General features: G+C 42.3%; 1 protein-coding gene across 2 annotated transcripts in view; it reads left to right on the forward strand.

Moving 5' to 3' along the window:
- The window catches only part of saxo6 (stabilizer of axonemal microtubules 6), a 36,270-nt gene extending 30,829 nt beyond the window's left edge, over nt 1–5,441 (forward strand). For both annotated transcript variants that reach the window (XM_080191129.1, XM_080191130.1), the window contains one exon: nt 4,776–5,441. In XM_080191129.1, coding sequence (XP_080047255.1) covers nt 4,776–4,891 — 116 coding nt within the window. In that variant the 3' untranslated portion in view covers nt 4,892–5,441. The remainder of the gene's footprint in view (nt 1–4,775) is intronic.
- The last annotated feature ends 7,813 nt before the right edge of the window (nt 5,442–13,254 follow it).

Consider the following 13,254-nt stretch of genomic DNA (forward strand, 5'->3'; position numbering starts at 1 on the left):
GAGAAATGTGCAGCTCCAGTCTTAAGTAGGAGTGTAGTGGCAATCAGAAAATGTTTGCCACTCCAAGAAGGATTTGACACTATTTGTTTACAGTGCGTTATTTCTTCCCTTAACTTGGCCATTTATTGTTGAATAAATGTCAATTTTTAAACCCCAGTCGCAATTCAGTGATGTGCTTATTCTACTGATATTCAAGATAGAAGGATGGTAGGAGTTGAGGTCCTGAATGCGATTACTGTCACTAGAGAGGTAGTGCTTGATCGACTAGCGGGACTGATGGTGGACAAGTCCCCAGGACCGGATGGAATGCATCCCAGGGTTCTGAAGGAAATGGCAGAGGTGATAGTGGATGCCTTAGTGATTATTTACCAAACTTCGCTGGATTCCGGGGAAGTGCCGGAAGATTGGAAAACGGCTAATGTTACGCCGCTGTTTAAAAAAGGTAGCAGGCAAAAGGCAGGGAATTATAGGCCAGTTAGTTTAACGTCTGTTGTTGGAAAAATGCTCGAATCCGTCAAAGAAGAAATAGCGAGGCACCTAGAGAAGAATTGTTTGATAGAGCAGACGCAGCACGGATTCGTTAAGGGGAAGTCATGTTTGACAAATTTATTGGAATTCTATGAGGATGTGACTAGTGTGGTAGACAGGGGAACCGGTGGATGTGGTGTTTCTCGAATTTTCAGAAGGCGTTAGATAAGGTGCTGCACAAAAGGTTGCTTCAAAAGGTTAGGGTGCATGGAGTTGGGGGTAAGGTGTTAGCGTGGATAGAGGATTGGTTGTCTAATAGGCAGAGATTCGGTATCAATGGGTGCTATTCTGATTGGCAGTTGGTAACTGGAGTGCCGCAGGGATCGATGCTGGGGCCTCAGCTATTTACCATTTATATAGATGATCTGGAGGAAGGGGCTGAGTGTAGGGTGACGAAATTTGCTGATGACACAAAGATGAGTGGAAAAGCAAATTGTGCGGAGGGTGTGGAAAGTCTGCAGAGGGATCTAGATAGGCTGAGCGAGTGGGCGAGGACCTGGCAGATGGAGTACAATGTTAGCAAGTGAGAGGTTATCCATTTTGGCAGGAATAATAGTAGGAGGGATTACTATTTAAAGGGCGAAAAGCTGCAGCATGCTACGGTGCAGAGGGACCTGGGGGTCCTTGTGCGTGAGTCGCAAAATCCTAGTCTGCAGGTGCAGCAGGTGATCAAGAAGGCGAATGGGATGCTGGCCTTTATAGCGAGGGGGATAGAACATAAAAGCAACTGCAACTGTACAGGGCATTGGTGAGGCCGCAGCTGGAGTACTGTGTGCAGTTTTGGGCGCCGCACTTGCACAAGGATATTTTGGCCTTGGAGGGAGTGCAGAGGAGGTTCACTAGGGTGATACCGGAGATGAGGGGGTTAGACTATGAAGAGAGACTAAATAGACTGAGTCTGTACTTGCTGGAGAAGGATGAGGGGGGATCTTATAGAGACATATAAGATAATGAAAGGGATGGATAGGGTAGAGGTAGAGAGATTCTTCCCGCTCAAAGGACAGCAGGACTAGAGGGCACAGCCTCAAGATAAGGGGGGGACAGTTTAGAACGGAGTTGAGGAGGAACTTCTTCACTCAAAGGGTGGTGAATCTCTGGAATTCTCTGCCCGTTGAAGTGGTGGAGGCTACCTCGCTGAATATATTTAAGACACGGATAGATAGGTTTTTGGTAGGCAAGGGAATTAAGGGTTATGGGGAGAAAGCGGGAAAGTGGAACTGATCCACTTCAGATCAGCCATGATCTTATTGAATGGCGGGGCAGGCTAGATGGCCTACTCCTCCTCCTACTTATGTTCTTATTATGTTCTTACTGCTTCCCAAAGGCAAAGGTGATCTACTGAAGTCACCTGATATCAGGAAGCCAAAATACAGTGAAAAGGTTCTGTGTTTGACCACTGTACCATCTGCAGGTTGTTTAGCTCGCAACACCAGGTTAAAGTCCAACAGGTTTATTTGGTAGCAAAAGCCACTAGTTTTTGGAGCACTGCTCCTTCATCAGGTAAATGGGATTTCGGTTCACTAACAGGGCATATAAAGACAAACTCAATTTACAAAATAATCGTTGGAATGCGAGTTTTTACAGGTAATCAAGTCTTAAAGGTACAGACAATGTGAGTAGAGAGCGTTAAAGAGATGTGTATTGTCTCCAGCCAGGACAGTTGGTGAGATTTTGCGAGTCCAGGCAAGTCATGAGGGTTAGAGATAGTGTGACATGAACGCTAGATCCCGGGCCTGGGAAGGTAATGGCCTAGTGGTATTATCGCTAAGTCTATTAATCCAGAAACTCAGTTAATGTCCTGGGGACCTGGGTTCGGATCTCGCCACAGCAGTTTATGGAGTTTGAATTCTACTAAAAAAAATTTGCAATTAAGAATCTACATGAAACCATTGTTGATTGTCGGACAAACCAATCTGGTTCCTTAAAAAGATGCCAAGATCCCAGCTGAGACCATCCTCATGTGTGCGGAACTTAGCTATCAGTCTGCTCAGTGACTGTGTTGTCAAGTGTTGTGAAGGCTGCCTTGGAGAATGCTTACCCAAAGATCAGAGGCCGAATGCCCGTGACCGCTGAAGTGTTCCCCAACAGGAAGAGAATGTTCTTGCCTGGTGATTGTCACGTGGTGTTCATACATCCGTTGTCGTAGCGTCTGAATGGTCTCCCCAATGTATATACCTTGGGACATCCTTTCCTGCAGCGTATCAGGTGGACAATGTTGGCCGAGTTGCAAGTGTATGTACCTGGCAGATGGTTCTCACATGACAATGGCGTCCGTGTCGATGATCCGGCATGTCTTGCAAAAGTTGTTGTGGCAGGGTTGTGTGGTGTCGTGGTCACTGTTCTCCTGAAGGCTGGGTAGTTTGCTGCAGATAATGGTCTGTTTGAGGTTGTGTGGTTGTTTTGAAGGCAATAAGTGAGGATGGCCTTGGCGAGATGTTCGTCTTCCTCAATGACGTTGAAAGCTCTGGAGAAGATGTCGTAGCTTAACCCTCTCTCCACTCATTGTTTATACCTTTAAGACTTGATTACCTGTAAAGACATTTCAACCATTATTTTGTAAGCTGAGTTTGTGTCTTTATATACCCTGTTTGTGAACTGAAATCCCACTCACCTGATGAAGGAGCAGCGCTCTCAAAACTAGTGGCTTTTGCTACCAAATAAACCTGTTGGACTTTAACCTGGTGTTGAGACTTCTTACTGCGTTTACCCCACATCATGGCGATTTAGCTATCAGGAAGGTGAAGGCACATTTGTAATCGTGCAGAGCAGAAGCTGTTTTATGAATGTGATCTATACCTTTTCTCTCCTTTAGCAGCTCAGATTAAAAACAGCAAAGTATTGAACATTATGCACTGTCACATTTTACCCTCACCATTTTTGTCATATCTTTTTGGTATTAGTTTATATTATGACTTTTTCAAATCAGTAGAATGGCATTAAGATAACCCAGTACCGCCATGACAAATACATCACTACAATTACTCCCTTAAGAGGAGGTTGGATTGCCAACTGTGATCAGATGCATAGAGGTTTCATCACATGATTTGCCCCGAAGCTGTAGCCATTCATCAGCCAACACATCAATCCTTGTCATGTACAGCTTTACTATGCCATTTAGAAAGCTAAAAGACTCATTATCCAATTGAATGAAGCTTGACTGTCAGCCAAACAGCATTTTTGTCATAGAAAAAAGCTATTGTTGTTTAATGTCTCTATGCACACAGCAGTGTCTTCAATTCCTGGAGACTCCAGGCCAATCCAAGAGGTTTTGCAAATGTAGGTGGTGGGTACCACTGGATGGTAACAACATAAATCACTCACTAAACCATGCAAAGTCAAACTAAATGTAAAACGATATTTAATTTCTTTAAGTGACAATACAGTTAAAAGTCCTGCAGTATCCACAGGTTACAAAAGACCTCCACTAGAATCTAAAAAGCCTCCTATTTCTAGGTAGTAATTAAAAGGTCTTTCAAAACCATCTCTCTATCGCCTTACTTAATAAATCAAATTAAAATGCGTGATGATTAATAGTGCATGACTTTAAAGTATTCAGTGTTTCCTTGACACTTTTGGCTTCCAGTCAAATGTATTCTATTGATAAGCTGCACTAACATATTGCAACTGTGATTTGCTTCATTAAATTTTGTTTCATGACTCGTTGCTCCCTTGTATGACATTACACCGATGGAATTTTGGCCAATGAGCAGCAAAGATGAATTTTCAATGACCATCCACACACTTTTCCAGTAAATCATGCAGCCATTCTGAAGTCAGTAACAGCAATGAGATAATGTGATAAGGAAAATATACATGTGCAGGAGTGAAATTTTTAAAATTACTTTATGTATAAATGGAATGAGTCTTAAAAGCATAGTTGCCAGCACAAAAATATGACAAACACCAAGAGCAATAGGGTGTTTGAAATTGCAGGATAGGTTACATAAACAGGTCCCTTTGCCCAACTGTGGTCTACCCTGATGTTTTATACACTTCACACGAGCCTTCTCTCATTTGTATTTATCTAACTCTGTCAGCCTTCCCTGGTTGACTTTGACCCAGATTCTGATCCTAACCTACGTTCAGGTAATTTATTAGTGTGGCCTAGTAACACAGAGTTGCATCACTTTGGGGCAGAGGAGAATGTAGGCTCTCCCATTTTGGGTGAAGAAATGTCATTTATGAATTTCTAGTTGTTATACTAAATGAGCTTCAACTCTGCCCCATTTTCTCTCTCTCTTTTTCAGAAGATGATCGAATGTCACAAATATCTGCACGGTCAGCAGCATCCAGCTCACTTGCCTCTCAAGTTCTTGAGCGTGCTCAGAAAAGGAGAGAGAATTTCTGGGGCAAGAGCCCATGAACTGAACTTAGTGTTTATTCCTAGAAGAACTTGTAGGTTTTGCTGAGGATTTTACTTTCTACACCTGAGAAATTAATCCACTTCAATTTTGACTATGAATCACTCTTTGTATGTTAAACATTTATACTTTTCCTGTCTGTTTTGATTTTATGTTGACCCATGTGTGTTCATGCTGATAGCTAAGATTCAAGTTGACGTTTGCCAGTATTTTACTGTAAGATATATAAAGTATAAGCTGATTTCTACACTATGAAGAAAACATTTTTCCATGTTCCTGTTTGTAAAAATTGAATGTGTATGCAGCAATTTTAATGAAATTTTTTAAAAAAAATCAATTTATGGATGGCCAGCATTTATTGCTTATCTCCAATTACTCTTGAAGATGGTGAGGCACTTTTGACTACTGCTACCCCTGTAATTGTAAAATAGGGAATTCCATAATTTTGACCCAGTAACAATGAAGGAAAGCAAACATATGTTCAAATTAGGTTGTGTCAGACTTGGAGGAACTCATGTTGTCCCTTTAAGTGGTTATGGGTTTGGCAAGTACTATTAAAAGCCTTGGCAAGTTGCTGTAATGCTTCTTGTAGTCATGCTGCATTGATGGCAGAAAGACCAAATGTTTTAAATGGTGAAGGATGAGGTGCCATTCAACAGTTGCTTTGCCTTGATGATGTTGAACCACAAGTGTTGTTAGAACTACATTCATCCAGGCAAGGGGTGAGTATTCCATCCTGCTCCTGCCAAACAAATGGAAAGACTTTGGTAAATCAGGGGATGACCTATTCACCACAGAATATCCAGCCTCAGGCTTCAAGTAGCTATGGTATTGATGTTTTTAGTTTAATGGTGAAGCTCCCAAGATGTTGACAGGTAAGGATTTGATGACTCTCTCTTGGAGATAACCATTGCCTAGCACATGCACAGCACAAATTTAACTTGCTAATTATCATCCCAAACCAGATTATTCAGATATTGCTGCAGGTGGGAATGAACTGCTTAATTATGTGGGGAGCTGTAAGGGAGGAACAGTCATTGATTAAAACAGTTGAAGCTGAGTGGGCTTGGGACACTATCCTGAGGAACTTTTGCAACAATATCCTGGGCATGACTTCATTGACTTCAGATAGCTGCAAACACCTTCCTTTGTGTTAAGTATAACTAGACGGGTAGAACATTTTCCCCTATATCTATTGACTTCATTTTTACTAGGGCCTCTTGATGCTACAGTCAAATGCTGTCTTGATATTAAGGATACTCTCTCGCTGCACCTGAAATACCTACTCATTCTTAGTTTGATAAGGCTGACTTCAATGGGAAGTGACAGCTTGTCCCCTGTAAACTGGTCAAATGTTAAATGAGTAAAATCATTCAGGTAAAGGAGCATGTTCAAAAATAATTTAGTGATGCTGAACTATTTTATACACCTAAAAGGGCAAGAGTCTATATAAACAGCCATGGACAACTAAAGTGGAGAGAGGGAATCTACAACTGAAGGGGAAAATGATACAACACAAAACTAGCACAGCTCCTAACAAAGGGGAAAGATATATAGAGAAAATCAGGGCAATCGAAAATGAAAGCTACAAAAAGTGAGAAGAAACTTGTCAAGGATATCAAAATCAACACACATTTACATGAGAAAAAAGGTCAATAGCAGCAATTCATTAGTAGGAAATGACAGATATGCTGAACAATTACTTTGAATTGGTATTTACTGTGGACGAAGAGATGCAAGAAAACAAAATTGATGTAAGCATAATCATAGTGTAATTAGTCTTGAGATCTACCCTTTAGATTGGGAAATTGAGCATGTTGCTGTGCTATGCAAGACCAAAGAAGGAACCAAGGGATCACAGGCTAGTCAGCCTAATGTGTATTCAGAAAATTCAGCTAGTCTATAATTAAGGATAGGGTGATTATGCACTGGAGATTTTCAATGATCAGAATGAGCTAGTATGGATTTGTAAAGGGTAAGTCATACTTTGTGAATTTGATCAATTTTTTTTTGAAGAAGTGACTAGTGGACAGAGGAGTGGCTGGGAATGTTACTTAGAGACTTCCAGAACATACTTGGAAAGGTTCTTCATTGACCTTATATAATTGAAGATAAATTATTGACCTGGTATGAGACAGAAGTTACAGATAAAGTTTGCTCTAAACTTGTAGAATGTGATTAATGGTGTCCTGCAAGGATCTATGTTGAGGCCACAACTATTCAATGCATTTTTAGATGACTGGGATAGAAAACCACACTTCCAGCTTTTTCAATGGCACAAAGATACCTGTAATGGTAGGTAGTGTAGATGGAAGTGTAAACTTAGAGCGAATGATAGAATAAGTAAATGAACAGAACTGTGGCAAATGGATTTCAGTGTAGGCAAATGTGAGGATGGAATAAAGGATAGCACTTTCTAAACAGTGAGAAGTTATAAACATGAAGGCCAAGGGACATAGGGATCCTAGTACATAGATCACTAAAAATCATTCTTCATTTCCAGTGTCATCTGCGCTTTCTTCGTTGAAGACCTGCTTAACAGGAGAGGTTTGCCATTACTGATTGGTATTGATGTAAAGGCCAATCCCAGATATCCTGCAAGAGAGGACTACCCTTTTGGAAGACATTGTGTTGTCATCTCCAAACCTGAAGCATGTAGAGCTTTCATACTCTCTGACCTTCTGCTGATCTGCCTCATCAAGCAACTCCAGCAGTTAAAGCAGCCCAATCCACACACTGTGGGAGTGCAACCGTTATCTAAAACTGTTCAGTTGAATGAACCAACCATCAAATACTCATCACAGGATTCAAACTCAGTGACCAACACATGCATCATGAGAGTTCCCATCATTTTCAGCCTTCGAATGATCTCCTTCATGCGTTATTTCAAAAACTTGATTCTTTCACTGTGTGTAATACATTGCATAATGATACTTGGAATCATAGCAATAACATTGATTAACCAATCCCAATGCATTTCTTGCTTTAAGCATCTACAGTTGCCATCCAAGACCCAATTTTTGTCTTGACTCTCAAACTGATTAAAAGTAGTGTCATTTTCAGACTACCTATCAATCATAGAATCTCTACAGTGCAGAAAGAGGCATTTCAGCCCATCGAGCCTGCACTGACAATAATCCACCCAGCCCCTGTCCCCAATTCCCCACATATTTACCATGCTAATTCCCCACGCACTAAGGGACAATAGCTCATCTAATGTTTGTCAATCTCAAAATTCAGCCATTGTTGATTTCTCCATCCTTTGCTTTACTTTAGGGTTGTCTACATTCAATAGAAAAATAGCTGGAAATTAAGTCTTAAGAAATATTTTTAAGGCCGCAGTTATTTGGTCTAAAAGAGAGTCTTTACTTTAGAATTGGACTCCCGTTAATACTGAAAGTCTATCTATTTCTATGAGAAATGCATGCACAATCAAGGTGTCAAATTCAAATCTATTTCAGTCTCTTATACAATTTGTCAAAGCCCATGATATATATCTCCATGAACTGATCATCTGTTTTCTTAAATCTATCAAAGGCTGACTGAGTGGCAGATGCTCCCAATATGTCATCCTTTTTGTAGATTTTAACTAAAAACTGTAACAGGGCAAGACCCTCTTCATTACCCAAATAATTCATGTTCCATTCGGAAAATACTCTACTCCAAATCTTACCATTTTCAGGCAATAACCCATATCCATATGGTAAATTTAGTTTTCCATTGCTGATATGGTTTTGCCTCAGAAAATTAGTGGATTGTCAAGAGCTGATACTCGCATTGTCCATCTGCCATCCTGTAGCTTAAATTTGTCAACCATGATATACACATTTTCCTTTAGAGGGTAGAGACAAAAACCTTCCTTTATTGCCAACCAATCGCCAAGACTTAATGTCTTTCTGCTACTGTGTTAATTCTATTGATAGTATGTTGTGGAGGAATAATACAGCAGCTTGTGTTTTAACATAAGAACATAAGAACATAAGAAATAGGAGCAGGAGTAGGCCATCTAGCCCTTCGAGCCTGCCCTGCCATTCAATAAGATCATGGCTGATCTGTCGTGGCTCAGTTCCACATTCCTGCCCTCTCCCCATAACCCTTAATCCCCTCGCTTATCAAAAACCCATCAACCCGCGTCTTAAAAATATTTAGCGAGGTAGCCTCCACCACTTCAATGGGCAGAGAATTCCAGAGATTCACCACAGTTTGAGTGAAGAAGTTCTTCCTCAACTCCGTTCTAAACTGCCCCCCCTTTATCTTGAGGCTGTGCCCCCTAGTCCTACTGTCCTTTCTGAGCGGGAAGAGTCTCTCCACCTCTATCCTATCCATCCCATTCATCATCTTATATGTCTCAATGAGATCTCCCCTCATTCTTCTAAACTCTAACGAGTACAAGCCTAGTTTATTCAGCCTCTCCTCATAGCTCAACCCCCTCAACTCCGGCATCAGCCTAGTAAACCTCCTCTGCACTCCCTCCAAGGCCAAAATATCCTTGCGTAAGTACGGCGACCAAAACTGCACACAGTACTCCAGCTGCGGCCTCACCAATGCCCTATATGGCGGCAGCAAGACCTCCCTACTTTTATATTCAATCCCCCTCGCTATGAAAGCCAGCATCCCATTTGCCTTCCTGACCACCTGCTGCACCTGCAAGCTGGGTTTTTGCAACTCATGCACAAGGACCCCGAGGTCCCTCTGCACCGTCGCCTGCTGCAGTTTTTCGCCACGTAAGTAATAATCCTTCCTACCATTATTCCTACCAAAGTGGACCACCTCGCACTTGCCAACATTAAATTCCATTTGCCATTCCTGGCCCATTTGCCCAGCCTATCTAGATGTTCATTCTTCATACAGCCCAGCAGAATTACAAACTCCTTATGGTTTTCCCTCCCACTTGTTCCAGCTGTGTCTTTTGGAGGTTGAGCCAATGCTCATCTCCTGTCTTTAATAAGGCAATTAGCTTAACAATTTCATTACCGAAGTATGCACTTACTGATACATTAACAGAGAGGGGGTGGGGAAAAGCTATTTCTGCTGTTCGGGAGGGTAAGATCAGGAGTTACAGTTTAAAAATTAGAGCTAGTCATTCCAGTAATTAAATTAGGAAGCTCTTCACACAAAAGATGGCAGTAATTCAGAACACTCTCCTACAAATATGCGACTTTGGAACTCTCTTCCTGAAAAGCCAGTTGAAGCAGAGTCTAGGTAATTAGATTCTTGGTGAGCAATGCAGTGATAGGTTATCGGGGGTAGATAGGATGCAGATTTTACTCATTTATTAGTATCACAAATAGGCTTATATTAACATTGTAATGAAGTTACTGTGAAAATCCCATAGTTGCCACACTCCAGTGCCTGTTTCGGGTCAATGCACCTAACCAGCACATCTTTCAGAATATGGAAGGAAACCTGAGCACCTGGAGGGAACCCACACACACACACACACGCACACAAGGCGAACGTGCAAATTCCATGCAAACAGTGACTCAAGCTGGAAATCAAACCCTGGTCCTGGCGCTGTGAGGCAGCAGTGCTAACCACTGTGCCACCATACCGCCTGTCATTATGCAGTATCACAAACTGTGTTCACCCCACGCTTTTAACAGCAGAATAAATGCAGAGCAAGTGATTGCTACTATTTGTCGAATACTTGCCTGTTGGGTTTGAAGTATCTGTTCACATATTGAAATAAGTGATTTGCCAAGCATATGTGATCTGAAGCTTCATAAATACAGACTGTGGTGTTGTAGTGATGTTTTTGAGAGTAGGTCTTCCCTACTTCTCCATGCCTCGTGCTTTCTCTTTCTATTTCTGACTGGAGCGGAATGTGCATGTTCTCCCATGTCTGCGTGGGTTTCCTCCGGGTGCTCTGGTTTCCTCCCACAGCCTGAAAGACATGCTGGTTAGGTGCATTGGCCATGCTAAATTCTCCCTTAGTGTACCCGAACAGGTGCTGGGGTGTGGCGACAAGGGGATTTTCACAGCAACATCACTCCAATGTTAATGTAAGCCTACTTGTGTCTAATAAACAAACTTAAAAAAAGCATTACCGCCAGAAATTGCCAGATTACTACATATGGAATAGCCTTTTATCGTCTCTGCAGTTACAGTATGAATGAGACAGTGGCGTGCTCTGATCAAAATAACAACTGTAATACAGCTGGACAGATCAGTTCTCTCTTTTTGTTTTGAGGAAAAAAAGCTCCAGCCAACAATGCAAAATTAAATACCAGCATGCACAATGCACAAAGTAAAGCAGTTGTAAACTTAAAGTGGGCGGGGGTGGCGGGGAGGGTGTAGGATCAAATACAGCAAAACATAATCCCTGATGTCTGCAGATTTGGTCACAGATTGATTAGTGTCACCGCTGCATCTTCCTTGAAAGCTGACAAAAAGAAACACTTAGAGCATAATTCTGTTTTTAAAAAATGCTTATTTGTAAATTTCTTCAGCACGCGCATCTTATATTGTCCAGAAGTGACGCTTACTTACAATTTGCAAATATCATACAATAAAGGGTGTTTTTTCATGCATATAAACCATTGAGATTTGCATATTTGAAGAACGTTCCAGGAAAGCGCTGCGGCTCCCCCAATGTTTCCTCCTGTCAACTGCAGGCAGTGATCGAAAGTTGGGTGCTTTGGTTTCAGAGAGATTCCCCCTGCGGTACACGTGCAGCGATGCAGGTTACAGGGAAGTCTGGGGAACTCCGCTGCCGAGCTGCTCTCCGAATGGCAAGTGGTTAGTTTGTTCACAGTAACGCCGCATGGATAACTGTGAACTGGGAGGGGGAGAGTTTCACCGTAAAACACTTTCGCAGGTAACCACGCACATGCAGAAACAGCACCAGGCGCCAAATCAAGTCATTGCCAAGGGAGCATGTACCTTGCTAAGATTCAAATTCATATTTAGAGGGAATGATTTATTTTAAAAAATTCTGTGACATTGATTCATGGAAATTCCTACAGTGGCACAGTGGTTAGCACTGCTTCCTCACAACGCCCGGGGCCCAGGTGTGATTCCCGGCTTCGGTCACTGTCTGTGTGGAGTTTGCACATTCTCCCCGTGTTTGCGTGGGTCTCCTCCGGGTGCTCCGGTTTTCTCCCACAATCCAAAGATATGCTGGTCATGCTAAATTCTCCTTCAGTTATTTGAACAGGCGCCAGTGTGTGGTGACTAGGGGATTGTCACAGTAACTTCATTACAGTGTGAACGTAAGCCTATTTGTGATACTAATAAATAAACTTTAAAGGACACCATCCAGCCCATCGCGTCTGCACCAATTGCCTCTTTTATAACATCAGATATTGCTGCAGCTGTTCGAAGCACATCTGCAAAGTACCTCTGCATGTTTTTCTTTAAATATGTTCAAATCTGGTGTTTACAGGCACAGATATGGTGGATCAAATTGCCCTGCAAATTTTTGATGTTTCTCTGTAACCCTGAGATGCAAATTTTGGGCAATGTGTCAATATATTAGGGACAACTCTATGTACAAACAACACGATGCTCCAACAAATTTTTAAGTTATACCTTCAGTTGGCACTCCCAACATTTTCAATCCATGAATAATGAGGAGGCACACTGGCACAGTGGTAAGCACTGCTGCCTCACAGCACCAAGGACCCAGGTTCAATTTCAGCCTTGGGTGACTATATGGAGTTTGCACATTCTGACAGAGCATCTTAACCTGACCCCCCTATTCCTACAACCCCACACACTTACCCCGCTAATCCCCCTAGCCTACACGTCCCAGGACACTAAGGGACAATTCAACATGGCCAATCCACCTAACCCACCAATCTTTGGAATGTGGGAAGAAACCGCAACACCTGGAGGAAACCCATGCATATACAGGGAGAATGTGCAAATTCCACACAGACAGTGACCGAAGCTGGGAATCTAATCTGGTTGTTAGTCATAATTCAGGGGAAAGTGATGAGAGTTTCTCTTTTTGGTGATGGTCATTGCTTGGCACTAGAATAGCATGAATCTTACTTTTCTATCGAAGCCATGATGCATGTACGTGTTGAATACGTCATTATTTCATAAACTCCCACAATGCAGAAGGAGGCCAATTAGCCCATTGAGTCTGCACCGACCTCAATTCCACCCAGGCCATATCCCCACAACCCCATGCATTTACCTTAGCTAGTCCCCCTGACACTAAGGGGCAGTTCAGCGTGGCCAATCCATCTAACCAACACATCTTTGGCCTGTGGGAGGAAACTGGAGCCCCCGGAGGAAACCCATGCAGACACGAGGAGAATGTGCAAACTCCACACAGAGAGTGACCCAAGCTGGGAAATGAACCCGGGCCCCTGGTGCTGCAAGGCAACAGTGCTAATCACTGTGCCACCATGCTGCC

The sequence above is a fragment of the Carcharhinus amblyrhynchos genome, chromosome 6 (assembly GCF_965287045.1).
Source record: "Carcharhinus amblyrhynchos chromosome 6, sCarAmb.v2.hapA, whole genome shotgun sequence".
NCBI lineage: Eukaryota > Metazoa > Chordata > Chondrichthyes > Carcharhiniformes > Carcharhinidae > Carcharhinus > Carcharhinus amblyrhynchos.